The 27,872-nt window shown below is 63.0% G+C and overlaps 3 protein-coding genes across 3 annotated transcripts in view; 2 read left to right on the top strand and 1 right to left on the bottom strand.

Moving 5' to 3' along the window:
• The window catches only part of PTK2B (protein tyrosine kinase 2 beta), a 28,587-nt gene extending 23,933 nt beyond the window's left edge, over window positions 1-4,654 (top strand). Inside the window, 7 exon segments of the mRNA XM_032184528.1 lie at window positions 432-578; window positions 2,021-2,056; window positions 2,211-2,238; window positions 2,435-2,490; window positions 2,717-2,860; window positions 4,281-4,361; window positions 4,439-4,654. Coding sequence (XP_032040419.1) covers window positions 432-578; window positions 2,021-2,056; window positions 2,211-2,238; window positions 2,435-2,490; window positions 2,717-2,860; window positions 4,281-4,361; window positions 4,439-4,654 — 708 coding nt within the window.
• A 2,272-nt stretch (window positions 4,655-6,926) lies between these two features.
• Window positions 6,927-10,917, bottom strand: CHRNA2 (cholinergic receptor nicotinic alpha 2 subunit). The gene is made up of 6 exons (XM_032184527.1): window positions 10,854-10,917; window positions 10,052-10,206; window positions 9,408-9,452; window positions 9,121-9,230; window positions 7,331-8,417; window positions 6,927-7,052 (listed from the first exon to the last, which is right to left on the bottom strand). The coding sequence occupies exons 1-6, from the start codon at window positions 10,915-10,917 to the stop codon at window positions 6,927-6,929; spliced, it is 1,587 nt and encodes a 528-aa protein (XP_032040418.1).
• A 10,586-nt stretch (window positions 10,918-21,503) lies between these two features.
• Window positions 21,504-27,175, top strand: EPHX2 (epoxide hydrolase 2). The gene is made up of 17 exons (XM_032185235.1): window positions 21,504-21,557; window positions 21,647-21,806; window positions 22,370-22,560; window positions 22,798-22,920; window positions 23,205-23,279; window positions 23,422-23,517; window positions 23,640-23,718; window positions 24,014-24,048; window positions 24,194-24,220; window positions 24,957-25,042; window positions 25,154-25,265; window positions 25,505-25,571; window positions 26,025-26,169; window positions 26,344-26,413; window positions 26,530-26,610; window positions 26,898-26,956; window positions 27,053-27,175. The coding sequence occupies exons 1-17, from the start codon at window positions 21,531-21,533 to the stop codon at window positions 27,135-27,137; spliced, it is 1,518 nt and encodes a 505-aa protein (XP_032041126.1). The 5' UTR covers window positions 21,504-21,530; the 3' UTR covers window positions 27,138-27,175.
• The last annotated feature ends 697 nt before the right edge of the window (window positions 27,176-27,872 follow it).

Genomic DNA, 27,872 nt, shown 5'->3' with positions numbered 1-27,872 from the left:
AGCATCATCACCTGGAGAGCCGGCGGTGTTTGGCAGCTTGGGTGCTCTGCCCTGGTTCCTCAGCACTGCTGCACAGCCCCGAAATCAGAGGCAGGTGTTGTCCATCACGCCAGGGTGGCCCCGGTGCCATCAGCACCCGCACTTTGGGCACGATGCGCCGCGCCGGGGCATCCTGTGCATGCTGCCCAGGGCTCACACACAGGACTGGGAGTGCTGGGACGTGGTGCACGAGGTGTGGGGTCTGCTGGTGGGTTCCTCTCACTGCTGGAAGCCCGGGGGCTCATTGGGGTCGGTCTGGAGCATCCCCAGGCTCACGGTGGCAGGGGTCCGGTGCATGGCTTTGCATGCGCACAGCGGGCTCCGGCTCCCGTGCTGAGACCTGGGGGGCTCTGGCTGCTGAGCCCTCCATCACCTCTTGCTCCGTGCGCCAGGAGGAAGATTTCCTCCGTCCCAGCAGCAGGGAGGAGGCGCAGAAGCTCTGGGAGTTGGAGCGGCTGAAGATGCGGCAGGTCCTGGACAAGCAGCAGAAGCAGATGGTGGAGGACTACCAGTGGCTGCGGCAGGAGGAGAAGTCCCTGGTGAGTGCCCCGGGGCTGGGGTCGGGCTTTCAGACGGGTGCTCCCACCCTTGTGAAGGTGCAGGCAAAGCCACAGCTCGCTTTTCGTGGTTGGGTTGCGATGCAAAAGCCCTGCCCTGCTGCGGGTCTCACTTTCCTCCAGAGCAGCTCGCCTGCACCCCTTTTGTCTTCTGCACTTGTAAAAAAAACCCTCCCGGAGCTGCTGCGGGAAATTGATCTTGTGAAACCTGTGCCATTATTAAGCGCTTGCGGTTGCGTCTTAATGAGCTTTTGTAACGCTTTTTTAAACAAGGAGCCAAGGTAGCTAAGGCATGACTAACGCGGCAGCTCTCGGGGAGGCAGAAAGAGACAGAAAAGCTTTTATTAGCTCGGCTGACGCAGCCAAGCCCAGCTCCCCCAGCACGGTGCTGCGGGGGCGAGGGGCTGGCGTTTGGTGTCGTGGGGCTGAGCACGGGGGTCCTGGGGGTCCTGGGGGTCCTGGGGATGGTGGGGACGGGGCCACGAGGGGATGGGGAGCTGGGAAATGAGCTCCTGGGGCGTGCTCTGGGGTCTCCCAGGAGTCAGGGAATTCGTGGAGGTCTCCGGGAGATCGGAGATGGGTTTTGGTGGCTGATGTCGGGCAAGGTGAGGGGGGGTCGTGCTGCTTTCCCTGCTGGGAGTTGGGATGAAGGAGGCAAAGTTTGGGAAGGTTTTGCCAGGGAGGAAGCAGAGGGGTGGGAACGGTTCTGGGGGGGTCAATCCATCCTTTTTCTTTTTCTTTTTCTTTTTCTTTTTCTTTTTCTTTTTCTTTTTCTTTTTCTTTTCTTTTTCTTTTTCTTTTTCTTTTTCTTTTCTTTTTTCTTTTCTTTTTCTTTTTCTTTTTCTTCTTCTTTTTCTTCTTCTACTTCTTCTTCTTCTTCTTTTTCTTCTTCTTCTTCTTCTTCTTCTTTTTCTCCTTCTTCTTCTTCTTCTTCTTCTTCTTCTTCTTCTTCTTCTTCTTCTTCTTCTTCTTCTTCTTAGTTTTCTTCATCTTCTTCTTCTTTTCCTTTTCCTTTTCCTTTTCCTTTTCCTTTTCCTTTTCCTTTTCCTTTTCCTTTTCCTTTTCCTTTTCCTTTTCCTTTTCCTTTTCCTTTTCCTTTTCCTTCTCTTCTTTTTCTTCTTCTTTTTTTGTTCTTTTTCTTCTTTTTCTTCTTTTCTCCCTCTCCCTCTCCCTCTCCCTCTCCCTCTCCCTCTCCCTCTCCCTCTCCCTCTCCCTCTCCCTCTCCCTCTCCCTCTCCCTCTTCCTTTCCCTTTCCCTTTCCCTTTCCCTTTCCCTTTCCCTTTCCCTTTCCCTTTCCCTTTCCCTTTCCCTTTCCCTTTCCCTTTCCCTTTCCCTTTCCCTTTCCCTTTCCCTTTCCCTTTCCCTTTCCCTTTCCCCATCCTTTCCTTCTCCCGGTGCCTCTCACACGACTTCTCCCCCCACAGGACCCGACGGTGTTCATGAACAACAACACCCCTCTGGTGAGTGTCACCAGCCCCAGGGAACTGGGGCCGGGTGTATTCGTGTACGGGGGCACAGCGGGATCCTTACCCTGGGGGTGCCCAGAGATCCTCCCCTGCTTTGGCAGCATCAGGACTTTTCACCCCTCATTTTCTGCTGTTTCTTCCCCCGCAGATGCTCCCGGAGAAGGAGATGGATTACAGTGAGTGCCCACAGCTGCTGCCCGTGTGGAGCACCCCCCTGGGCCGTGGGCACCCCGTTATCCTTGTCCTGGTGCTGGAGGGGTGGTGGGATGCAGCCAGGGCTGGTTGGGGTCCCCAGGGTGCTGTGGGACATGGCAGGGGTCTCACGGTGTTCCGGGGAGCAGGCAGAGTGACTCTCCTTCCTTTCCCTTACTGATGGCGTAGCGGAGTTCACGGGGCCCCCCCAGAAGCCTCCAAGACTCGGGGCGCAGGTAAGACCTTGGGCACCACGGTTTGAGTCCTTCTCCATCACCCTCTGCACCTGCAGGATGGGACTTTTCTCCCTCCCGAGCCCCAAAAGGGTCTGGGCGACCCCTCAGCCTCTGAGACACGGGTGGGAGGTGGCTGGGTCTGGTGGGCCAGGGCTGCCTGGGGGTGTTGGTCTCTCCCTCCTTGCCCCCGGGGCACCGAGCCCACGGTGGCCCTGCTCGCCCTCAGTCCATCCAGCCGGCCCCCACGGCCAACCTGGACCGCACGGACGACACGGTGTACAGCAACGTCATGGACCTGGTGCGGGCTGTCCTGCAGCTGAAGAACGAGATCAGCCTCCTGCCCCCCGAGGGGTACATCCTGGTGGTGAAGGTAGGGAGGGGAGGGGGCGACGATCTGAGCAGTGGGGAGGGAGCTGGGAGTCTGTGCACTGAGTGCTGCCATTGTATGGGAGAACTGCCCAGGGTCCTTCCTTCTTGGGAAGGTCTTACGTGTATGGGAGGGAGCGTTAGCAGCATGTCCTGCTCCTCCGTTGGGTCCTTGGGTCAGTGGTGGGACTATTCCCAACATGTCCTTCTCCATTGGGTCCTTGGGTCAATGATGGGAACGTTTCCAACATTCTCTGCTCCTCCAATGGGTCATTGGGTCAATGATGGGAGCATTTCCTACTCCTTCCTCGTGTCTTTAGGTCAATGGTGGGAGCATTTCCAACCTATCTTGCTCCTCCTTTGGGTCCTTGGGTCAATGATGGGATCATTTCCTACATGTCCTGCTCCTCCATTGGGTTCTTGGGTCAAAGGTGGGAGCATTTCCAACATGCCCCACTCCTCCATTGATTCCTTGGGTCAATGGTGGGAGTGTTTCCAACATACCCCACTCCTCTGTTGTGTCCTTAGGTCAATGGTGGGAGCACTTCCAACCTGTCCTGCTCCTCTGTTGTGTCCTTGTGTCAATGGTGGGATCATTTCCAAGATGTCCCACTCCTCCGTCGTGTCCTTGGGTCAATGATGGGAACGCTTCCACCATTCTCTGTTCCTCCATTGGCTCCTTGGGACAACAGGGAGCATTTCCAACATGTTCTGCTCCTCCTTTGGGTCCTTGGGTCAATGATGGGATCATTTCCTACATGTCCTGCTCCTCCATTGGGTTCTTGGGTCAAAGGTGGGAGCATTTCCAACATGCCCCACTCCTCCTTTGTGTCCTTGGGTCAATGGTGGGAACATTTCCAATATGTCTTGCTCTCCTTTGTGTCCTTGGGTCAATGACAGGAACGCTTCCACCATTCTCAGCTCCTCCATCGCCTCCTTGGGTCAACGGGGAGAGTTTTCAACATATCCTGCTCCTCCTTTGGGTCCTTGTGTCAATGGTGGGAGTGTTTCCAACACGCCCCACTCCTCCATTGATTCCTTGGGTCAATGGTGGGATCATTTCCAAGAGGTCCCACTCCTCCGTTGTGTCCTTGGGTCAATGGTGGGAGCACTTCTAACCTACCCTGCTCCTCCTTTGTGTCCTTGTGTCAAAGGTGGGAGCATTTCCAACATGCCCCACTCCTCCGTTGTGTTCTTGGGTCAATTTTGGGATCACTTCCAAGATGCCCTAGTCCTCCGTTGCATCCTTGGGTCAACGATGGGAACGCTTCCACCATCCTCTACTCCTCCATCACCATCTGGGGTCAACGGGGAGCGTCTCCCCCTCATTCCCCTCTCCCCACTGGAACCCTTGAGTCAGGGACATTCCCACGAATTGCTTCCCTGTGCCTGGGGCCGTGCTAACCCTACTGCTCCCCCCGCAGAACGTGGGCCTGTCCCTCCGCAAGCTGATCGGCAGCGTGGACGAGATCCTGCCCGTCCTGCCCGCCGCCTCCCGCACCGAGGTAGGGACCCGCGGGGCCAGGGGGAAGAGGGACCGGGTTCAGGCATCCCCTAACCCCCTTTTACGTGTCCTGGCCAGATCGAGGGCACCCAGAAGCTGCTCAACAAGGACTTGGCCGACCTCATCAACAAGATGCGCCTGGCGCAGCAGAACGCCGTCACCTCGCTGAGCGAGGAGTGCAAGAGGCAGATGCTGACGGCCTCCCACACCCTGGCCGTGGACGCCAAGAACCTCCTGGACGCCGTGGACCAAGCCAAGCTCCAGGCCAACCTGGTGAAGCTGTGCTTGGAGTGAGGGATGGAGAGGAGAGAGGGAAGGAGAAGGGGTGGGGAAGGAGAGGAGGAGAGGCGGCGCCGCGCGCCGGTCGGCGGAGAAGGGAGGAGAGCATCGCGGAGGAGCTGGCTTTTGTGTGTCTCCCGTGGCCTCGCCGCCCTGCCCTCCCTGTCCCCCCTCCTCCTGCAGCTGCTCGTGTCTTTAGCATCATCTCGTCGGTCGTCTGAAGAAGGGGACTCAACCCTCGAAAGGGTTTTGGGGCGGGGGGAGGGGGGTCCTGGCTGTCCCCGAGGGCGGACAAAGGTCCCTTGGGCTCGGTGGCATCCCGCTCCCAGCCAGCAATGGGTCCGTGTGTCTGTCTGGCGGGGGTCCGTGGGTCCTCGTACCCATCCCGTGGGTCCTTGTACCCACCCCGTGGGTCCTTGTACCCATCCTTTGGGTCTCTGTGCCCACCCCGTGGGTCCGTGTGCCCACCCCGTGGGTCCATGTGTCCGTCCGGCGGGTCCATGTGTCCGTCCCTCGGCCCCTCCAAGGGGCTGGGGGGGGGTCCTGACCCCACTCCTCGGCGCCGGGAGCCGGGGACACGGTGACCGGGGAAGGGGGGGGAGCTGGCTTCCCGTGGCGGGGGGGGAGCCCCGGCGTGCTCACTGGAGGGGCTGCCTGCGTTTCCCTGTGAGGTTTATTTAACGAGGGGCTCGGGGCCGTGCGCTGCCTCGGGTCGGGTCTTGTACCCGGCCCCAGCTTGGGGAGGGTGCAGGGGGGGAGGTTTGGGACCCCGTCGGTGCCACAACCTGGCCAGGAGAAGGTGGCCCAGTTCACCCCAGTTCACATCTGCGTAAGCGACGACGGCCCCCGGGTCTCTGCGCGGATTGTGCTTGAGTTGGAAATCCTACGGTTCGGGCTTTTCCCCAGCATCTTCCCACCACGCTGCTCGTTTTGGCTGAGATAAACCATGCACCAAGCCCCGCTGTGCCTGTGTTGCCTGACGCCCCCGCGAGCCCCCCCAACTCACCATCTCCTCCTGGCAAAGAGATGGGTCCCGGCCCCCCCACGGCGAGGGTGCCCCTCGTGCACCCCTGGCTCTGCCACCTCTGGAGCCCCACAGACCCCAAACCCAGGCTCTCCTTGCTCCCAAAACTTTGGCTAACAAAACTATCCACAGCTCTTTCGCTTTTTGAGGACCACCAGGAGCTCACGGGCAATTCAGGGAGGAGGTTTCTGCAGCACGGCCACAAGAATGGGACCCCCCCAAAAAAAAAGGGTGCACAGGGGCGCACGTCATGCCACACTGGGGGTCCCCCAGATCTTGTGCCACGTCCCCAGCCAGGCAGGGCTGAGCTGAGAGGGGAAAAGAGAGGGGATCCAGCCCACAAGGGGCTTTTGGGGGGCTGAGATGAGCACAGTGGGCTCTGTAGACCATTCCTCACCTTTCCTCAGCCCCATGCACGCACCAGAGGCTGCACGAGCAGCCACGACGCCCCTGGGATGCTCACGTCTCTCGGCGAGCTTTTATTCCAGCCCATTTCACTCCTGACAGCACAAAGTGTTCTCTGAAGCCTCTCAGACGGCATCCAGCACCGCGGTGCCTGGGCTGGGCTCCTGGAGGAGAAAGCACTGCAGGGAAAACCCCAGCTCCAGGGCGCAGAAGGGGCTCGGTCCCTCCTAATTATGGGTCCTTTTGGGTACACGGAAGCTAGAAATTAGAGCTGGATGGCAGCAGTCATCAGAGCGAGGGAGTTTTGGGGTCTGCGGGTGGTTGTGGGAGTGGGTTGGAGAGGATGATTGCTCGGGGTGGTCCCAGGGGAGCGGGACCCCCGTGCCGATGGATCCAGCACCTCGGAGCAAGGCAGCACCCCGGGGTTCAAGGCCCCGAGACCCAAGCACGTGTCTGGGATGGTGCAGGGTGACTGCTTGCTCTGGCCAGGCTCAGCAGAGCCACCCGAATCTCCATCACCTGCCCCACAGTCCTGAGCACCCTGCGGCCAGGATGCGTCCAGCAGCGGCTCTGGGCTCCTCTCTTCTTACCCAGCGCCTTGGAGTCACAACCAGGCCCATCCCCTGGCTTCCAGGTAGGATTTGAGGCAGCTCAAGGAGGCAGACGCCTCTCCTAGGCGCCTCCAGGTGCTCTCCTTCTGTCTACGGAGAGAACATCCCACCCGCTACCCCCAAATCACCCCCAGCACCCTCTTTGCTCCCCCCCAGCTCTTCCCACCCAAGGGTCCTCCACGGTCACGGCCTCATCCTGCCGGGGTCCCCAAGGGGTAGGGGGGGGAGCCTGCGTCGCCCCCAGCCCCTAAATCATCCCCGCCAGGTAGGGTGGCAGGAAGAGCCCCACGGTGCCCAGCAGGCAGACGATGATGAACATCCAGAGGAAGATGCGGTCGATCACCATGGCCACGTACTTCCAGTCCTCCTTCACCTGCCAGGCAGAGAGGGGGCTGTGAGTGTTGGACAGGGGCGTGCAGGGGGTGCAGCCCCCCCCCGGGGATCCCAAATCCGCCCAGCTACAGAGCCCTGGGGACCACGCATCTCCCAGGAGGTGGCTGTGGGTCTTCTCCTGGTTTTGGGGTCCTCAGCACAGCAGGGAAGCAGCTGGGGACCCCAAAATGACTCCCCAAGGAGGGATGCGACAGCATCACCACTGGGTCGAGGGGGGGGTCCCTATCACCACCCACAGCCCTGGGGGCTCCCACTCACCGAGAAGTCAGCATCCTCGGCTCGCAGGTGGTCGGCGATGTACTGCACCCCCTCCAGGGCCTTCAGGATGCTGGGGGACAGCAGCAGCCCCCGATCCGAGCCCGTCTCCTCCTCCTTGGGGGGCACCCGTGGGGCCGGACCCCCCGACCCCTTCCCCGCTTGGCGCCCGCAGCCATAGCGGCACTGGGTGCCCTGGGCAGGGGGCACGCGGCCGGGGTACGCCTTCTCCTCCTCCTCCTCCTCTTCCTCCTCGTCTTCCTCCTCCTCCTCCTCTTCCTCTTCCCACTTATCATCCACGTCGGTCTCCAGCCAGCAACGGGAGGTGCTGAGCCTGGTCCCCGGGGGGTCGTATTGGCCCGCGGCCCCCTGGGCGGGGGGCAGAGCCAGGGGGCGTTTCATGAAGAGCCATCGGGGGATGAAGTCGAGGAAGAAGCCGCGCACCCAGCGGGGCATGGTGTGGGTGCTGGGCGAGCGGTGGTGGACGTTGAGGACGAAGACGGTGATGATGATGGAGAGGGTGACGAAGATCATGGTGAAGAGGAGGTACTCGCCGATCAGCGGGATGACCAGCGAGGTGGAGGGGATGATTTCGGTGATGAGCAGCAGGAAGACGGTGAGGGAGAGGAGGACGGAGATGCAGAGCGTGATCTTCTCGCCGCAGTCGGAGGGGAGGTAGAAGACCAGCACGGTCAGGCAGGAGATGAGCAGGCAGGGGATGATGAGGTTGATGGTGTAGAAGAGGGGCAGGCGGCGGATGACGAAGAAGAAGGTGATGTCGGGGTAGATCTCGGTGCAGCAGTCGTACTTCTTGGAGTTGTAGGTGCCGATGGCGTTGATGATGGCCCACTCGCCGCTCTCCCAGTAGTCCTTGAGGTCCACGTGGTGCTCCATGTTCTCCAGGTCGATCTTGGCCTTGTCGTAGGTCCAGGAGCCGAACTTCATCTTGCAGTTCTGCTGGTCGAAGGGGAAGAAGGTGACGTCGATGCTGCACGAGCTCTTGTAGATGGCGGGGGGCACCCACTTCACCTTCCCGTTGGAGAAGAGGTGGGCCTTCGTCATGTGGGTGACGGCGAACTCCCCGTCGGCGCTGTGGGGGGAGAGATGAGGGGGTTGGAGGGGGCTGGAGGGGTGGGGTGGGGTGGGGATGGGGATGGGGATATGGGATGGGATGGGGATATGGGATGGGATGGGATGGGATGGGATGGGATGGGATGGGATGGGATGGGATGGGATGGGATGGGATGGGATGGGGATGGGATGGGATGGGATGGGGATGGAGATGGGGATGGGGATATGGGATGGGATGGGTTGGGGATATGGGATGGGATGGGATGGGATGAGATGGGATGGGATGGGGATATGGGATGGGATGGGATGGGATGGGATGGGATGGGATGGGATGGGATGGGATGGGGTGAAGATATGGGATGGGATGGGATGGGATGGGATGGGATGGGATGGGATGGGATGGGATGGGATGGGGATGGGGATATGGGATGGGATGGGATGGGATGGGATGGGAATGGGATGGGGATATGGGATGGGGATGGGATGGGATGAGTTGGGATGGGGATGGGATGGGATGGGATGGGGATGGGATGGGGATGGGGATATGGGATGGGATGGGATGGGATGGGATGGGATGGGGATGGGGATGGGGATATGGGATGGGGATGGAGATTGGGATGGGATGGGATGGGATGGGATGGGATGGGATGGGATGGGATGGGATGGGATGGGATGGGATGTGGTGGGGTGGGGGAGCTGGCCCTGGGGACGCCCCATCTCACTTGTTGTAGAGGACAATGTCGGGGATCCAGATCATCTCGGAGGGCACCCGGATGGAGGTGACGTTGTCGAAGTCCGCCGGGTTCCAGCGCAGCTTGTAGTCGCTCCACTCCTGGAGGGAGGCACAGAGGGCATCAGATGGCCCTGGGTCTGCCCAGTGCCTTCCTCCTCATCCTCCTCCTCCTCCGGCATCACCCTCCCAGTGGTATAACACCACGGAGCTGCCCCCAGCAGGGTCTCTCTGCCCCAAATGCCCACCTTGGCACGCTCCTGCTCCCCAGGCTCCTACCTGCTTCAGCCAGACGTTGGTGGTCATCATTTGGTTCTTCTCATCCTGTTTTGGGGGTGAAATGGGGAGAAATGAGAGGAGGCAGGCAGAGAGGGACGCGCTGCTGGGCGTGCAGCCCCTTCTGCCACTGGGCTCCAGCTCCTGGAAGCAACTGGTGCCAGTGCAAGGAGAGGGAGAGGCTGGCTGCTCGCTAGATGGCAGCAATAAATAGCAAATTGCGGCGCACAGACCAAAAAGGAGGACAAGAACAGCCCCAAAAACAGATGGACGGATGCTCCTCGATGCTCTCCTGCTCCCAAAAGGGAGGTTGGGGATGAGGGGAGCCTGGGCAGGTGCTGGGTGGCTTGGCACCCGCTGGAGATGGGCAGGGGGTGCTGCTGCCTGAAGCCCCCCTCGCACGAGTTTCCCCTGCCCGTGGTTGAGCAGACGGGTTGGAAAAGTGGGCAAGAAGTGGACGGAGCCCTGAGCATCCCCTGGGGGTTTCTATTTCACTTTTGGGGGCGAGGCTTTGTGCCCAAAGGGGCCCCAAACCGTGCCCAAAGGGGCCCCAAACCATGCCCAAACTCGTGAGCAGCTCCTCAGGGGGCTGCAGGGGGCTCTCAGCCATGGCATGGGGCTGGGGTCCCCCCGGGTGGGCTACGCACCACATCGATGAGCTGGGCGATGGAGAGCCCGAATTTCACGATGACCACGTCGGAGGTGTTGGGCACCGGCCGCGACCATCGGTTGTAGCCGGTGAAGAGGTGCTTGAAGAGGCGCTCCTCCGCGTGGCTGCGGGGCTGCGTCTGCGCCGGGGCTGCTGCAAGGAGATGGGGCTGGGTAAAAAGGGAAAAAAAAAAACCCTCCCATGCCCCCCCAAAACAGAGCGGTGCACGGCCCCGAAAATAAAAGCGATTAAATATTTCATCCCCTTTACCCCATTCTCTGTCCTGGGGGTGTTTTCTGCTCCCTGCTCCACCTCAGTAGGGTTTGGGGGGTGAAGACAAGATCTGCCCCCCCAAAAAAATTGCAGGGTGGGGATGCTCTGGTTCTCTGCCCCGTTTGGGCAAGGGGTATTTCTGGGTAAGCCCCCCTTTGCTGCAGCGGGCAGGTGGGGATGGGGAGAGGGGATTTGTCCCCTGCTGCACTGCCCCGTGCTTGTGGCGTGGTGCAAGGACGATTTTGCAATCCCAGCCAAAAAACCCGGAGAGAAAACGCTGTTTTGGGATGGCCGAGGGCCTGCTCAGCACCAGCTGCCTCGGTCCTTGCTCGCTGCAGAGCCCCATAAATTTCTGCCGGGGCTTTGCACAGCCCAAAAGGAATTGTGCAGGGAGCTGAACCCCAAATCCGTAGGGTGTGCAGCAACCCACGGCCCCCATCCCCAAATTAGGTTGGGACCCAGGGGAAGGCTGGGCTGGAGCAAAGGGAAATTTGGGTACCCCAGGGGAAAGCGAGAGCTGCCCTTACCCTCCTGGAAGGTGATGAAGCACCAGGCGAGGAGGGGCACGAAGCCACGGCAGAGCCCCCCCATGCTCCCTGCTGCCTGCCAAGAGCCCCCAGGCACGGGGACAGCGGTGGCCGAGGAGCCTCGGTGGGGAGAGCCACCATGGGGCACCTCCGGAGGGGGGGTCCTGGGGGTCCCCGGGCGTCTGGGCTGAGGTCCCTGCCCCGAATTTTGTTCCTTTTCCTGAAAGATAGCGGCCTGGGTGAAAAAATTCAGAGTGGGTGCTTGGGAAGGGATTGGGGAGCTCGTGCCCCAAAACGGGGAGGGTCCCCAGGATCCCTGCCCAGGGGACAGCACGGTGGGGTGGCACGGAGCTGTCCCTGGGGGGGGGATTTGGGGAGATGGCACCGGCAGAGGGGTGAAATGTGCCACCCACGCTTACCCACCCACCCATCATCCATCCATCATCCATTTATCCATCATCCATCCCATCCCATCCCATCCCATCCCATCCCATCCCACCCCATCCCATCCCATCCCATCCCATCCCATCCCATCCCATCCCATCCCATCCCAGCACTCCTTCTGGAGCTCCCACCACCAAATTTCTCCCCCCCCCAGCAGCATAAAACCAAGGGGCCGTCACGGGCTCCCAGTTTCCAGCTCGCACCCGGGCTGATTAATGGATGGAGGGGGTGGGAAATGGGAAGGGGGAGACGTGGCCACTGTGCCGAGCTGGAAATGCCCCGCGTTGCTGAAATGGGGGGGCCCAGGGGTGCTGCTGCCAGGCTCGGATGTGGTGTGGGGAAAGCTGGGGCCCCCCCAAAGCTCGGATAAATGTTGGGGAGGGGAAGGAGGTGCGCTGGGTGCACCCCCACCCAGAGGGGGATAGGGATGGGGATGGGGATATGGGATGGGATGGGATGGGATGGGATGGGATGGGATGGGATGGGATGGGGATGGGGATGGGGATGGGGATAAGGGATGGGGATGGGATGGGATGGGATGGGGATAAGGGATGGGGATGGGATGGGATGGGATGGGATGGGATGGGATGGGGATGGGGTGGGTGAGGATGGAGCCCCCGGGGGTTGCACCCCTACAAGGACACCCCTGCCCCATCCAGGAGGCTGCACCCACCTCTCGGTGCCCGCATCCCCACCACCCCATCCCTCACACCTCCCCTGCCATCTCCCTTCCCTGCAGCCCCCCCGTGCCCTCCCCACATCCTAAAAATTCCCCGATGGGTCCCCCCACGATGCCGGACCCTTGGGTGCCGCGGGGAGCTCTCGGCACCCTTGGGTGCGGGCAGGGAGGCTGGGGGGGGGGGGGGGGGGGCAGGAGGGAGGCTGCCCCCCTCTTCGTGCTGATAACGAATAGATAAAGGACAGATCGCCACGGGGGGGGTCCTGTCGGATTGTGGGGGGGGGGGTTCCTATAGGACGGGAACTTCGTGCGTAAAGGGAAACTTTCCCTGCTGCTCCCAGCCTCCAAATTGGGGAGGGGGGGTCCGGGGGTCCCTCCCCACCTCCTGTCCCCCCTTACCTGCTTCGGGCAGAGCTCGGGGAGGGGGGGTCCGGGGGCTCCGTTCCCCACCGGGGATGCTGCGCCGGGGAGGCTCCGGCGAGCTCTGGGCTCCGGAGGCTGCTTGGGCTCAGCCCCGGGGCGGGGACGGCAGGGGGAGGGCGAGGGGGGGGCGGCCCCGCTCAGCATCAGCATCACCGAGCTCCTGTCCCACCCCCCCACCCCCCCCAAAAAAAAAAAAAGGGGCTTCCCCGGGTGGGGGGAGGCTGCGGGGTCTGCTGGAGGCTGGGGGGGTCCCCGGTGTCCTCCGAGGAACGGGGGGGGGGTGGGGAGGGGAGGGGGTGTTGGGGGGTGAGGGGGGGGTATGGGGGGGTGGGGGGTGCAGTAGGGTGGGGGGGGGGGGGTCGCTGCATGGGGGTGTCCGAGGGGTGTCCCCTGGGATGGTGCGTGGGGTGGTGCACGGGGGTGGCGCATCAGGGTGTTTGTACTGGGACGTACTGGGGTGATGTACTGGGGTGGTGGGGTGGTGATATGGTGTAATGGGGCGATGCGCTGGGATGGACTGGGATGGTGCACGGGGATGGGGCACGGGGCATTGCACTGGGATGTACTGGGATAGTGTACTGGGATGGTGCACTGGGATGTACTGGGATGGTGCACTGGGATGGTGCACTGGCATGTTGTACTGGGATGGTGCATGGGGAAGATGGGATGGTGCATGGGAATGTTGTACTGGGATGTACTGGGGTGGTGCACTGGGGTGTTGTACTGGGATGGTGCATAGGGATGGTGCACAGGGCATTGCACTGGGATGTACTGGGATGGTGCCCTGGGATGGTGTACAGGGTTGTTGTACTGGGATGTTGTACTGGGATGGTGCATGGGGCATTGCACTGGGATGTACTGGGATGGTGCACTGTAATGGTGCACTGGGATGTACTGGGATGGTGCACTGTAATGGTGCACTGGGATGGTGCACAGGGTTGTTGTACTGGGAGGGTGCACGGGGATGATGCACAGGTCATTGCACTGGGATGTACTGGGACGGTGCACTGGGATGGTGGGATGGTGCACGGGGATGAGGCATGGGGATGGTGTACTGGGATGGCATGCTGGGATTTTGTACTGGGATGGTGCCCGGGAATGTTGCACTGGGACGTACTGGGATGGTGCACTGGGATGGTGCAAGGGGATGGTGCATGGAGCATTGCACTGGGATGTACTGGGACGGTGCACTGGGATAGTGCATGGTGATGGTGCAGGGGGATGGTGCACGGGGCATTGCACTGGGATGTACTGGGATGGTGTACTGGGATAGTGCATGGTGATGGTGCACGGGGATGGTGCACGGGGCATTGCACTGGGATGTACTGGGATGGTGCACTGGGATGTTGTATTGGGATGGCGCACAGTGTACTGGGATGTACTGGGATGGTGTACTGGGATAGTGCATGGTGATGGTGCACGGGGATGGTGCACGGGGCATTGCACTGGGATGTACTGGGATGGTGCACTGGGATGTTGTATTGGGATGGCGCACAGTGTACTGGGATGTACTGGGATGGTGTACTGGGATAGTGCATGGTGATGGTGCACGGGGCATTGCAGGGGCATCACGGGGGGGGCACTGCAGGGGACGACCCCCGGGGTGCACGCCTGGAGCTGGCCCAGCACCTCCCCGTGCCGTGCCTCAGCCCCATTTTGGGGCAAAAGCGGGAGGAAAAAGCCAAAGCACCCCCCCTGCACCTCCCCACCTCGCCCGCAGCCACGCACCGAGTCACCCCCAGCCTGTCCGGGGGGTTTGGGGACAGGGACGGGGATGGGGACGGGGTTTTTTGGTCAGCTCCCAGCCGCAGGAGGATGGAGAACCTGTCTGCTCCCCGGAGGCTCAGCCGTGTCCCCAGACCATCCTCCCTCCTTCCTTCCTGCTAGGAAATGTTGCTCTCGACCTTCCTGCGTCTCAAACCCAGGACTGCAATTTCCAGCCCTTGGGGGACCCGGGCAATCATCGGCTTCCTTTCCCCAGGGAGATAAACCAGGAGGCAGAGCCCGGCTCCTCGGGGTTGGGGGGGTGCTGGGATTTGTTTTTTTCCCCCCCCTCCTAGGAATTCTCTGCGCCCCATCCCGCCTCCCTCCCTGGTGTCCTCAGGGTGCTGAGCCCCTCTGCGGGGTCCTGAGCCCACGGGGATGCGTCCTAAAGCTGCCCACAGGGCCAGGGGATGGGGTGGGGGGGTGCTGGGGGTGGAGGAGGAGGATGGGGGGGGGTGAGAAAGAGGGGCAGGGATCAGCCCAGGAGGTCTCCAAGGACGGCTCCCTGCATTTGGGGATGGGTCCGGGTCCAGGAGTGCTGTGAGGCCGTGGTGAGTGATTCAGGAGGAAAAAAAAAAGACAATTTTTCTGCACTCTCCGTTTTCTGGAGCTGATTCCTGGTCAGGCAGCAAGGGGGGGGCTTGGGGGAAGCGCCCCCCCTGGCTGGGTCTGTCCCCGAGTGTCCCACGGGCACGGGGCAGCCGAGGGGACCGTGCCCGCTGCAGCCACACCAGGAGATGCGGGTGCAAGTGGTGCTGGGCACCATTTGGAGCTGCCAGCGAGCCCTCTCCGTGCCATTTCGGAGCCGGGGGGGGGCTGCAGGCAGCCACGGCCACCCCCAGGCAGCAGAGGACGGAGATAAAACAGACACGGAGATCATGCAGAGCGCGGGGCCTCTTTATTCCCCTGCCCGCAGCGCCTCAAGTCGTGCCGTGCCGCTGCCCCGGCCATCCCTGACCTCGTGCCCATCCCCGGGACCCCATGGGGACAGCGGGGACCCCACACCCAGCACACTGGGGTGCCCAGGACACGCTGTGCCCGCAGACCCCCCCCCCCCAAATCCCAAAAGCACTGGGGTGTTCTGCCTCCAGCTCTTTTCCTGGTGCCCAAACCCCCCTGGGCTCGGTGCGCTCCGGTTGCCAGCTTGGATTTTACTGCTGGGTTCTTCGTGCACATGCGCAGCCACCTTGTCCCCAACCCCGTCCCCATCCCCGTCCCCATCCCTGTCCCCATCCCTGCAGCTCCCCAGCCTCCTGCTCCCAGCAGCCGGGGGGTGCTGGGGGTGTTTCAGGCTGGGTGATGGATTAACGGGGGGCTGGCGGTGGCTCTACCCACATGGGGACGCATCCAGGAGGGCTGCGATGCGGGGAGGTCACCAGCCGAGCCCCGAAGGAGCTGGGGTTCATTTTTAAGGCACTTTGGGGGTGCTGGGGGGCCCCAGATACTGGCACACGAGTCTGGCAAGCTGCGTGCACAAAGCAACCTCGGGGAGGGCCCAAGGGTGCAGAGCTCTGGTGGGCAGGAGCCTGCAGCAGGGGGGATCTCCCCGTGCGTAGGGTGCACGGGGTTGTGCCCCAGCAGGGCGCAGCTCCTGCGGGATAAATGCGTTAAAATCTTGGGGCTGGGGCTACGGGCAGTGCGCCGGTGCCAGCCCGGCACCCAGCTCGCTCCCCAAACCCCGGGGGATGCGTGGAGGAGCCGGGCACCCCAAAAGCGGTGGGGGCGAGCCGGCTGGGGGGCAAAATAGGGTCCTACCAGCAAGCAAGGCCATAAAGAGGGTGGGGGGCAGAGCCCTAGGGCTGGGGGGCAGCAGCAGCGCGGGCGGCCGAGCGCTGCAGGCGCTGGTGGAGCTCGTCCTGGAGGCGTTGCGAGGAGGCGTCGAGGGCGCGGGCCAGGCGGGCGGTGAGCCGCAGGACGTGGGCCACCACGCGGACGTCCTTGCGCAGCCTGGGGAGGGGGACAGAGGGGTCAGAGCCACCCCCGGGGGCTGTCCCCGGCGTGGGTAGGACGGCTGCAGCCTCGTGGTGCGTATTGGGGTTTGGGTGGCGCGAGGGGAAAGCTCCCCTCCTCGCGTCAGAGCAGGGGGACCTGGCACAGTGGGGATCTCCGGACACCCCGGTGGGTTTGGGATCGGGATTTGTGCATGGGGATTAATCATAGAGGCTTGCTGAGCGTCCAAATCCCTCGTGCACCCCCCACAAATCCCCTTGAGGGCACAGAGAGGAGCCCCCCAGGTTGATTTTCAGCAGCGTGGGGCTGGCTCCCACCCTCCCCACCGCGAACCGCGCTCCCTCCTGCGCCCACCTCCTCCGGGGGGACCCCCTTTGTGTCCCCCAAAACCCCTCCAGCACTCACTTCTCCCTCTTCTCCACCTCCTGCGGGTGCTGGGTCTCGGCCACGTGCGCCTCCAGCTCCCTGCGGACGTTGTCCAGGCTCTCCTGGAACTCCCGGTTGGCCCCGCGGATGGCGGGCAGCGCCTCGGCGATCACGTCCTGGTAGCGGGGCCGGTGCTCCTCCAGCGCCGCCGCCGCCTCCACGTCCTGCAGGCTGGCCCTGGTTTGCTGCAGGAGGCTCTGGAGATGCTCCAGCTCCCGGCGAGAGGCCGAGGGGGGCGTCTGGGGGGCCCCGCAGGGGCTGGGGGTGTGGAAGGTGACGCCGCAGCGCTCGGGGACCCCCGGCACCGCATCCTCGGCTGGGGTCCCCTGGGTGCCGGCGAGGGGGAGCAGGGCGCAGAGCCCCAGCAGCAGGCACCACGAGGGGTCCCGCGGGACCATGGTGTCCTGCAGGGAGAGGTGGGGGGAGCCCTCACAAAGGGGGCTGCGGCTCAGCCCCCCCCCCAGCCCCTCTGGGACCCTTTTGGCACCCACTGGGGACCCTCGGATTCCCCAGGCCCCCCCTTGTTTGTTTTTTTTCCCTGCCTACCATTTCCAGCTGCTGGGATTTGGGATTCAGGGGGCTGAGCCCCACTCCCGAAGGTGCCAGGGGGAAACTGAGGCACTGAGGGGGTGAGGCTGATCCTGCTGGGGGGGAGCTCGCTGCCCAGACCCCCCCACACACACACACATGGAGAAGCAGGGGGCCACGGCGGGGGGGGGGGGGGGGGAAGCAGACAATGCGGCTCTTTCAAAACCACCGCTGGAAAGCGCTGGGAACCGCTGGAAAACCCTGGCGCCGGGGCTGGCGGGTGGAAACCAGCGGCTGCCGGCGAGGGCGAGGAGATTTTGGGTGTCCCCAAGGGGGGTGGTGCTCAGCCCCGGACCCCCCCTGCAGCAGGGGCTGAGCCGTGAGCATCCTTGGGTGCAGAGAGCCCCTCGGGTCTCAGCACCCAGCGGACACCGAGCCATGCCAGATGCTGGGTAAGGGGCTTTTAGCCATCGGTCAGTCCCCCCCATAAGGATTTTGGGGGATCTGGGGGGATTTGGGGGGATTTGGGGGGATTTGGGGGGATTTTGGGGGGTCAGGAGTGGGATGGGGGACACCGCGCCCCAGCAGCGGGGTGCCCACAGATGCTAAACGCATGGATCCTCCGCGCTTGGAGCTTGGACCCTGCCCAAAGCAGCCCCCCCCCCAAAAAAAAAAAACCCAAAAACCATCCCATCAGGGAATGCCCTGGCTTTGCTGCGTTTTGTTTGCGAAAATTCAATGCCCCCCACCCATCCCCTTCCCCCCCCCCGCCGTCAACTTTTGAAGCTTCAGCCTCAGCAGATGGGGAAACTGAGGCAGGGGCTCTCCATGGCACACCTCGCAGCTCCCCCCCCCCCAAATCCTGCAGCCCCCCCCCCCAACCCCCCCCAGCCCCGCTCACCGCGGCGCTGGGCTCGGTGGCTGTCCCACGACGGGCACTGCCGGCGGCTGCGGAGGCTGGGGGCCGGCCCACGCTGCACACGCACACGCACACGCGCGTGCACACACACGCCCTGCTTGGCACCGGGCACGCCGTGCTTCGAGGGCTGGGGTTGCACGCACAGAGGGGGGTGCACACCCCCGGGATGGGGGTGCTGCGAGCGAGGCCGGGGTGGTGGCTGCACTGGGCTCAGCTTCAGCCTCACACGCGTGTGCACGTATGTGCCAGGCGTGCAGATGCGTGCCGGGCGTGCACACGGCTGCTTGGGGTGCATAGGTTTGCGTGGTGGGGCACACGTGTGCTCAGGGTGCACGCACATGGTCAGCATCCACACGTGTGCCCGGCAATGCACACGTGCTCTGTGTGCACACACGTGCTCCATGTGCACGCGTGTGCTCAGCGTGCCTTTGTTCACACATGTTCAGCATGCACACATGTGGATGCAATGCAGCAATGCACACGTGCTCAGCGTGCACACACGTGCTCCGTGTGCACACACACGTTCAGCAGTGCACACGCATCCTCTGCACACTCACGTGTGCCTGGCGGTGTGCACACGTGCTCAGCATCCACATACGTGTTTGGTAGACATGGGCTACATGCGTGTGCGTGCATGCATGTGTCTGTGCACGTGTGCATGTGTCTGCATCTCATGCATGTTTCTGTGCATGCTTGTGCAAACAGATGCGTGCCTGTGTTTGTGTGTGTGCGTGTGCTTGTACACACGTGGAGGTCTGTGCTGTGCACGTATGTAGGTGTGTGCATGTGAACAGGTATGGAGCTATGCATGGAGGCGTGCAGGTGTTCTTGCATGTATGTAGGCACGTGTAGTCATGTGCGTGTGTATGCATGCATTTGCATTTGCATGTGTGCATGTGCATGTGTGTGTGCATGTGTGTACATGTGTGTGCATGTGTGTACATACGTGTGCATGCCTGCAGCACGCAGCAGCCCTTCTATCCGTGCCCCCCTTTCTACTCTGAACACCATGAGACCACTCGAGCTCTGCATAGCCGAGGCCCGGCGGAGCAATGTCGCGGAGCCCCCCGCTCAGCCTCATACGAGCCCTCCGAGAATCCACGCATGAGCGGGCGGCGCTAGGACCCAGCGCGAGGCCGCGGGCCGGGGGCCAAGGTCCGCAGGGAGTGGGCGAGGCCAGAGCCCGAGGGGCGTGCCCAGAGAGGCGGGGGCGTGGTTATGGGCGTGGCTACCGCTTGATGGGCGTGCCGGTGTGCCAGAGGTCGCGGGTTCGAGTCCCGGCGCAGACGGCGGCGGTCACCATGTCGCGGCGGGCGGTGCTGTTCGACCTGGGCGGCGTGCTGTTCGGGCCCGGCCTGCAGCACCACTTGGGCTCCTGCGAGCGGGACTGCGGCCTGCCCAGGTACGGCCCGGCCCGGTCCGGTACGGCCCGGTACGGCCCGGAGGCACCTGGACCCGAGTTGTGTTTTTTTTTTCGCCCGCCCGCGCCGCGGTTGAGCGCCGCCCGGCACGAGAACCGTGGAGACGAGGCGGATTTTGTGTTTGGCGGCGCCGCCCGCGGCGGTTTGGAGGGAGTGGGGTCGTCGAGGGTGCTGCGGTGGGGTGGGGATGGGGGATGGGACAAAATGGGGTGGGAATGGGACAAAATGGGATGGGATGGGATGGGACAGGAGGGATAGGATGGGATGGATGGGATGGGGATGGGAATGGGATGAGATGGGACAAAATGGGATGGGATGGGATGGGATGGGATGGGATGGGATGGGATGGGATGGGATGGGATGGGATGGGATGGGACAAAATGGGATGGGATGGGATGGGGATGGGATGGGATGGGATGGGACAGGAGGGGATAGAAGGGGTTGGATGGGATGGAAGGAAAGAGACAGGATGGGAATGGGGATGGGGATATGGGATGGGACAAAATGGGATGGGATGGGACAGGAGGGGTAGAATGGGATGGGATGGGATAGAAGGGGTTGGATGGGATGGAAGGAATGGGAATGGGGATGGGTTGGGAATGGGGATGGGATGGGATAGGAGGGGATGGATGGGACAAGACGGGAGGGATGGGATGGGATGGGACAGGACAAGACGGGACGGGATGGGACTGGAGGGATAGAGTGGGATGGGATGAGACAGGACGAGACGGGACGAGACGGGACAAGATGGGACGGGATGGGATGGGACAAGATGGGACGGGACGGGGCAGGACGGGGCAGCCCTCCTGGCGGTGATTGCAAGCTGCTGACTCCTTTGGGGGAACCTTGAGAGAAAGCAGCTGAGCCCCAGAGCCCCAAACGGGGTGCTCAGTGCGGGTGTCACACCCCAGAGCCCCTCCGATCCCCCTGCACCAGCACCCAACGCAGCTGGGCACCCCCACCGGGCTCCCTCGGGGCCGTTTCGCCACCCCCCCACCCCGCAGCACCCTTTACACCCTTGGCACCGCTCCCCAAAACGCTGCTGGACGCAGCCCAAGCGGCTGACATCGGGTGTTTAACCCCATCCTGCCCCACAGCACCCCAAAAACCAGCACCCGGGCACCCGAGGGACCCCCCTGCCCTACATCCCCGGGGTCCTAGGGCACCAAAAACCCCACGAGCCTGCGCCCAGCGGGTTCATCCTGCCCTCATCGCCCCGTGGCTGCGTGGGCACGGGGTTTTCCGTGTCTTTGTAGGGCAGGGAGCACCGCGGGGGTGCCCTGGGGTAGGGGTTCACCAGCCCAGCCCTCTCCCCTGCTGCTCTTTGGCCCGGTTACAGCGTGGCCGGGGTGAAGCAAGGCGTTAGGAAACACCGGCACCGGGAGGACGCGGGGCAGGAGGAGCCATAAATTCCTCCCCTGATCAGGCGGCGAGACGTTTATTTCCTTCACCTTATTAAATAATAAAAAAAGAAAAAAAAAAGGGGGCAGCGAGCCCGCTGGCACGAGCAGCACCGCTTTATTTTAGGATGTGCAGCTCGGAGAGCTTTGTCCCGGAGCCAGCCGCCGGGATTTTATTTTATGGCCTCCCCAGAAGGCCCTTTTGTGATCTCCTGATAGGGCAAATTACTCTTCCCCGAGCTGCAGCTTACAAAATACCTCTTTCTCTCTCGGCATTTTTATTATTTTTTTTTTTTCTTTTTTCCCCTGGCAGATCGGCCCCCGTCACGTAGCCGGGGCGAAGTAATTGAGCTGCCACCCGAAATTAATGGGCAGCTCCGTAACGAGCAGGAGATGGAGAAGCCGGCCCCGCTCCCTGCATCCTCCCCATCCCATATCCTACCCTTCCCCAGCTTTGGGGTCTTTCCCTCCCCCTGATTTTGGGGTCCCCCCCCCGGCTCCGGCACCCCGTGTCCAGCCCCCAGCTTTAGGGTTTTTCCCTCCCTTTGGTTTTGGGGAGGCTCCGGCACCCCCCGGCCGCCCCCAAGCTTTAGGATTTTTCCCTCCCTTTGCTTTTGGGGTCCCTACAACCCCCCAAAGACCAACCTCTCCTCCCTTTTTTGCAGCAATTTCTTGCGGGATGTTCTGCTTGCCGGCGGCCCCGACAGCCCCCACGCCAAGCTGATGCGGGGGCAGATCACCCTGTCCCAGGTGAGCCCAGGGGGTGCTCCTGACCCCCCCTCTGGATGGATCCGCTGGAATTTTGCTGATTTTGCTGATTTTTTTTTATTTTTTTCCAGCTCTTCTCGGAGGCGGAGGAGGGCTGCAAGCGGCGCGCCTCGGCCGCGGGCATCGCGCTGCCCCCCACCTTCTCCATCGCCCGGGTTTTCGAGGAGATGGCCACCAAGGGGGTGGTCAATGCCCCCCTCCTGCGGGCTGCCGGCGTGCTAAAGAGGAACGGTGGGTGCAGGAGGGGACAGATTCCCCCTTTTCCCAGCAAATCCCATGGGTTTGGGGGGTCCCCGGGTGGTCCCGAGGCACCGTCCCCACCCGGGACCCCGTGCGCCCCCGGGTTGTGATGTCCCCGCTGTGGGTCCCGCCTTGGGCTGGCCAAATTTTGGCTGTGCACATGTGGAAAAAGCCCAGAAAACGTCTTCAGTGCCTCGATTCCCCCGTGCAGCAGATTTGGGGTCGTGCTGATTTCTCCCAGCACCGGGGCCTGATCCTGCTGCGCCCCCGGCAGCGGTGCCGCAGGGCGCACCGGGTCCCTGCTGGCCCCATAATAAGCCTTGGGGACAGGGTGGGCAGCCCCATGGGGTGGACCCAAAGGGGTTTTGGTGCTCCTGGAGGGTTTTAGGGCGCGCTGGGTTTATTACCAAGCTGTCTGTGGTGCAGGCAGAGCCTTCAAAGCAGGTTTTTAGGCTGTGACGCCCAAAAAACCGCTCCCGCTTTTGCGCTGGGATGAAATTAGGGGGGGAAAAAGGGGGGGAAAAAGGTGTTTGACCCCTTCTGCCTTCCCCTAGGGTTCAAGACCGGCATCTTCACCAACAACTGGGTGGACGACAGCGCGGGGAGGCTCCTCACGGCCACGCTGCTGGGCGCGCTGCGCAGGCACTTCGACGTGGTGATCGAGTCGTGCCGCGCCGGGCTGCACAAGCCGGACCCCCGGCTCTACGCCCACGCCCTGGAGGTGCTGCAGGCCAAGCCGCAGGATGTAAGGACACCGACGGTGTCCCAGGGACACCCAGGGACACCCAGGGGCACCCAAAGACACCCAAAGACACCCAGGGACACAAGGGACACCCCTGGCACCCAAAGCCCTCGGTCGCTGCCTCGGGTGCAGGAGCCATGCTCCTTGGAGAGCTCCCCGAGCCCAAGGATGTGTTTTGGGGGGGGACGGGGCACCCAGGGGTGCCCCCAGCAGCAGCTTCTCGCCCTGGTTTTGCTGCAGGTGATCCTCCTGGATGACATCGGGGAGAATTTGAAGCCTGCCCGGGAGCTGGGCATGGCCACCATCCTGGTCAGGGACACCCAGACGGTCCTGAAGGAGCTGCAGGAGCTCTCGGGCGTGCAGGCAGGTAGCAGGGACGGGCACCCTGCCATCCCCTGGGGACATCCCGATCCCTCCCCGGGGTTCTGCAGAGCCGGCAGCCTCAGGTTCTGCTTTTTGGGCTCCGGGGGAGGGCTCGGTGCTGGAAGGGGAACCAAGCTGCAGCATTGGCTCCCCATCACCCTCGTGCCTTACTGCTGCCCCGAGGGACTTGGGGTGGCTCTGGGCGCGACGTGGTGGTGCTGTGGTGCTGGTGCACGGCTCCTGGTCCCGTTCTCCACCCCATGAGCCCGTCCCGTGCCCCGCAGCTTCTCCAGCAGGACGAGCCCCTGCCCACCGCCTGCGACCCGGCTGATGTGAGCCACGGCTACGTCCCCATACGGGTAAAGTTTGGGGGTGTTCACCCCGGCACCGCGTGCCAAAACCCACATAAAAGGCTCTGGGGAGGGCAGGAGCACCCAAGGGTGCTCCTAAAGCTGGTGCTGGGTGGAGCGAGCTGGCTTGAGGGCTCCCCACCCCCTGCAGCCCGGCATCCAGCTGCACTTCGTGGAGATGGGGCAGGGCCCCCCCGTCTGCCTCTGTCACGGCTTCCCCGAGGTCTGGCTGTCCTGGCGCTACCAGGTAGGGACACGCAGGGATTTGGGACCCCCCCCTACGGGCACGGGGGTGGCTTCGTGCCCCTCCTGGCCCCCCCCTGTTCCTGCCTGCCCCTGGGGGTGCCCGTTTTCTGCTCGCCCCCCTAGATCCCCGCGCTGGCTGACGCCGGGTTCCGCGTCATCGCCTTGGAGATGAAGGGCTACGGGGAGTCCACGGCACCTTTGGGTGAGCTGACCCCATCCTTACAGCTTCGGGGGGGGGTTTGGGTGCTCCTGGCTGCCCCCCGGGGTTTTTCCAGCCCCAATCTGCTGGGTCAGAGGGCGCAGAGCCGGGTTCTTTTGGCTGCGGTGACCCAATTTGCTGTTATTTTTCCCCAAACGGGTGCCGCCTGGTGCTGCCCGAAGCTCCTGGACCTTGGGAATTTTGGAAGGGGGGGTGGAAAGGGAGGCAGGGGGGGGCTGCTGCTGTCGTGGCCCCCCCGTGTGAGCACTGCCCCAAGGGGAATTTGGGTTTCCTACAGATATAGAGGAGTATTCCCAGGAGCAGATCTGCAAGGTGAGGTGCTGCGGGCGCACGGGCGAATATGGGGGGGGGGCTGTGGTTGGAGCCCCCACCCCCGGGGCTCAGCCCCTGCCTGTGGGGCATGGCTGGGGGGCTCTGCCCCTTCTCCATCTCATCTTCTGTCCCTTCCCTCCTGCAGGACCTGGCGATTTTCCTGGATAAACTGGTGAGGAGCCCCACAGTTTGCGCCCCCCCTACCCTGTGCCCAGCCGGTGGGCATGGGGCCGGGGGTCTTCTGCACCCCACGGGGTGGGGAGATTCACGTTTAGCTCCATTGGCCCCAAAATTGGAGGTTTTGGGGGGCTTTGTGTGAGCATGGCAGGTGCCCCAAGTGATTTTGGGGTCGCCAGCACCCCGGGGTCCCCCACGGGAAGGGGGCTGAGCGGCACCACGGGACCTCACCGCCCCCACCCCCCCGCCAGCATCCTCGGGGAGCTCTTGCCGCTGGAAGGGAATTTTAATTACCTTTCTAACTCGTCAGCTAATGAGGAGCCGGCTGCTGAGCTGCCCTTTTAATTGGGTTTGTTTGGAGGCCCCCAAGGGGGGGACGGGGGACGGCGGGGAGGGAGGCGAGGGGGAAGCGCGGTGCCGGGCGGGATGCGCCCACCCCAATCCCTTGGGGGGCTGCATCCCTAAGCCCTGGGGGGGGCCCCCCCAACCCCTTCCAGCCAGCTCTGCCCCCTTCTCCATCCCCCTTTGGGCAGGTTCCCAATTAACGGGGCAATTAACGGGGTGCCCCGTGTCCCCAACCCTTTTTGCTGCTTTGGAGGACGGCAGAGCTCCTCTCCGCGCTGTGGGCACCGCCTGCTGCTTGGTTTCTTTATTTTGGGGTGATTTTCGTTGGGATGCTCACTTTGGGGACCCTCTCGTGGTTCCCCCTTTTCTGTCCCCCCCCCCCTCAGGGCATCCCTCAAGCCGTCTTCATCGGCCACGACTGGGGCGGCGCGGTGGTGTGGCACATGGCCCTCTTCTACCCCGAAAGAGTGAGGTGGGTCGGCGCCGTGCATCCCTGCGGGGATCACCCCAAATCCGACCCCGTTCTGTGCCCCCCCCCCCAATCCCTGAATCGGGTTTTTTTTTGCTCCCCGTGGTGCCGCAGGGCCGTGGCCTCGCTCAACACCCCCTACCGGCCCGCCGACCCCAGCGTGGACATCGTGGAGAAGATGAAAAGCATCCCCACCTTCGATTACCAGTTCTACTTCCAGGAGCCGGTGAGTCAGGGGGGGAAATTTGATCAATTTGATCATTTTGGGGGCTCAAAACCCCCCCCTAAATACGGGGAGACGTGCCCGTGCTGGGCTCCCCATCTCGCGTGGGCATCGCCTGCCCCATGGCGAAGCTGCTGCCCCCTGGGGCTCTCGCTGTGTGTGTCCCCCCCCCAAAAAAAAAAGCCCCCTGTCCCCGTGCTGTGCCCCCAAACCACCGGGCCGGGCTCGGTTTCCCCCCGCAGGGCGTCGCGGAGGCAGAGCTGGAGAAGGACGTGGGGCGCACGCTGAAGGCGCTGATCCGCTCCACCCGCAAGGAGGTACGAGGGGGGCTTGGGGGAGGGATTAGGGGGGGTTTACTGGGATTTTGGGGTGGCTTGGCACTGCCCCAGTGACCCTCAGGGACCCTCCATCCTTTCCAATTGACGCTGGCGTGCTGCCATCAGTAGGGACCAGAGTGAACCAGGGCAGGGGAGGCGCTCTCCGTCCTCCCCGTGGTGCCATCGTTTTGTCCATCCCTGGAAATTCATCTCTTGCTTCAGGGCAGAAACCTGCCAGATTTAAAATAGCCGTGCCCGGGGGGTGCAGAGGGCAGGAGGAATTGAGGAGGGGGCAAAAAATATTAAAAAAAAAAAGTGAAAAAAAGGGAAGCAAACAGGGCCACGAGCTCTCTCCCCGCAGGACCGCCTGCCCTCCGCGCCCTCCTTCCTCGGCATCCAGGAGCGAGGTAGGGGCTGAATTTGGGGGTTTTTCGGGGGGGCACAGCCCCAGGGGTGGTCGCATCCATCCTGGCACTTTGTGCCGCAGGGGGGCTGCTGGTGGGCTTCCCCGAAAACCCCCCGGAGAGCCTGATCCTGCACGGCCCCGAGCTGCAGTACTACGTGCGGCGCTTCCAGAAGTCCGGCTTCAGGTAGGAGCTGGAAAAAGGGGGGGGGGGGTCCCAAACCCCTGGGGCGGGGGTCCCAAACCCTTTCCCCAAACCCCTGGGGAGATGAGGCCGTGTGGGGACGGCGCTGTGGGGTTTCGGGGTGGGGGGCAGCGGGTACCCCAACGCCTCCACCCCTGTTTTTTTCCTCGTCCCCAGGGGTCCCCTGAACTGGTACCGGAACATGCGGCCCAACTGGCGCTGGGCGCTCACCGCCAAGGACAGGAAGGTGGGGACGGATCCTGCGCCCCCCCCCGGAAGAAAAAGGGGAAAGTTAGCGGGTATGGGACCACCGCCGTGCCCCTCGCCCACCCCCTTCCCCGTGTTTCTCCCCTCCTGCCCCAGATCCTGATGCCCGCGCTGATGGTGACGGCGGGGAAGGACGCGGTGCTGCACCCCAGCATGAGCAAGGGCATGGAGGAGTGGGTAGGTGCACGCCCCCCCTGCCCCCCCACGCTGAAACAGGACCTTAAAAAAGGGGGAAAAGCCCCCAGGAATCCTGCTGGGCCCCCTGGAAATGCCCCCAGGGGGTGCCCGGGAACCCTGCCGGGACCCCTGGGTTTGGGGGGGCTGTGGAAAAGAAGGGGATAAGAGTGGAGGGGGCAGGATCTCCTTCCCAGAGGGGGGTGGAGGTGATTTTGGGGGGGGGGGATTTATCCCCGCTGCCGGGCGGGGGGGCAGCACATCACAACCCCTCGCTGCCCCCCTGCAAGGTGCCGCAGCTGCGCCGGGGTCACCTGGAGGAGTGCGGCCACTGGACGCAGATGGAGAGGTACCAAAAAACGACCCCCCCCCCGGGGGCTGGGCACCCCCCCCCCCAGTGCCACCAGAATCCATCTCCAACCCCCGATTTGTGCCCTCCTGCCAGGCCGGCGGCGCTGAACAAGATCCTGGTGGAGTGGCTGGAGGGGCTCCCCCCCGACGGGGCCGTGCCCAGGGGGTCCCGGCTGTGAGCGGGGCCGGGGGCAGACCCCCCCCACACCACCCCAAATCCCCCCCCCCCTTGCTCCCTGCATCGCCCCCACTCCGTCCCGGGGACCTGCCCGTGCTCTGGGGGTGTGCTGGGAGAGGTTTGGATGCACTGATGAGAATTAATGCTGCTGCCAAAATCGCCCCCCCCTCCCCAAAAAAAAACCCAAATAACACAAAAAACGCGGAGAAATAAAGCACAAAGCGACCCCAGGGGCTCCCATCGACTCTCGGCGTGGGTTGGGGACGTGCCAGCCCCCCATCCCCACAGCGCCGGGCTCAGCCCTTCCCTACAAATTCCTCCGGGGCCATCCCGAGGTTCTGGGGCACCCCTGGAGATTCTCTGCTGGCTCGTAAGAGGGTTGAGCCCCTGCTGCTTATCCCCCCTGCTCCTCGGGGTGCCGCAGCATCCCCGGCGTCCCCGAGGTGCCAGGGCTCTCCTCGTGCCTGCCGTGCCGTTTTCCTCGGCTCCAACCCCTTTTTCTGGCCCCAGCAGAAGCTGCGAGCAGACAGCCGGGGCGGCGTTAAGGAGCGGGCAAACACGCTTGGTATTTCCCCCCCCAAAAAACTCTTCCCCGGCTCCTATTTTCAGCGCGGGATTTGCGGTTTGTCCGTCTGCTCACCCCGGCTCATCTCCCTTCCAAGCACCTCTGGAGCTGCCAGCGAGCCCCCCAAAACGCTCAGCACCCCGGGCACGGATCCACACCGGGGGGCACCCC

The sequence above is a fragment of the Aythya fuligula genome, chromosome 3 (genome assembly GCF_009819795.1).
Source record: "Aythya fuligula isolate bAytFul2 chromosome 3, bAytFul2.pri, whole genome shotgun sequence".
NCBI lineage: Eukaryota > Metazoa > Chordata > Aves > Anseriformes > Anatidae > Aythya > Aythya fuligula.
The sequence above is the reverse complement of the archived record's forward strand: the minus strand, read 5'-3'. Positions and strand labels throughout refer to the sequence as shown.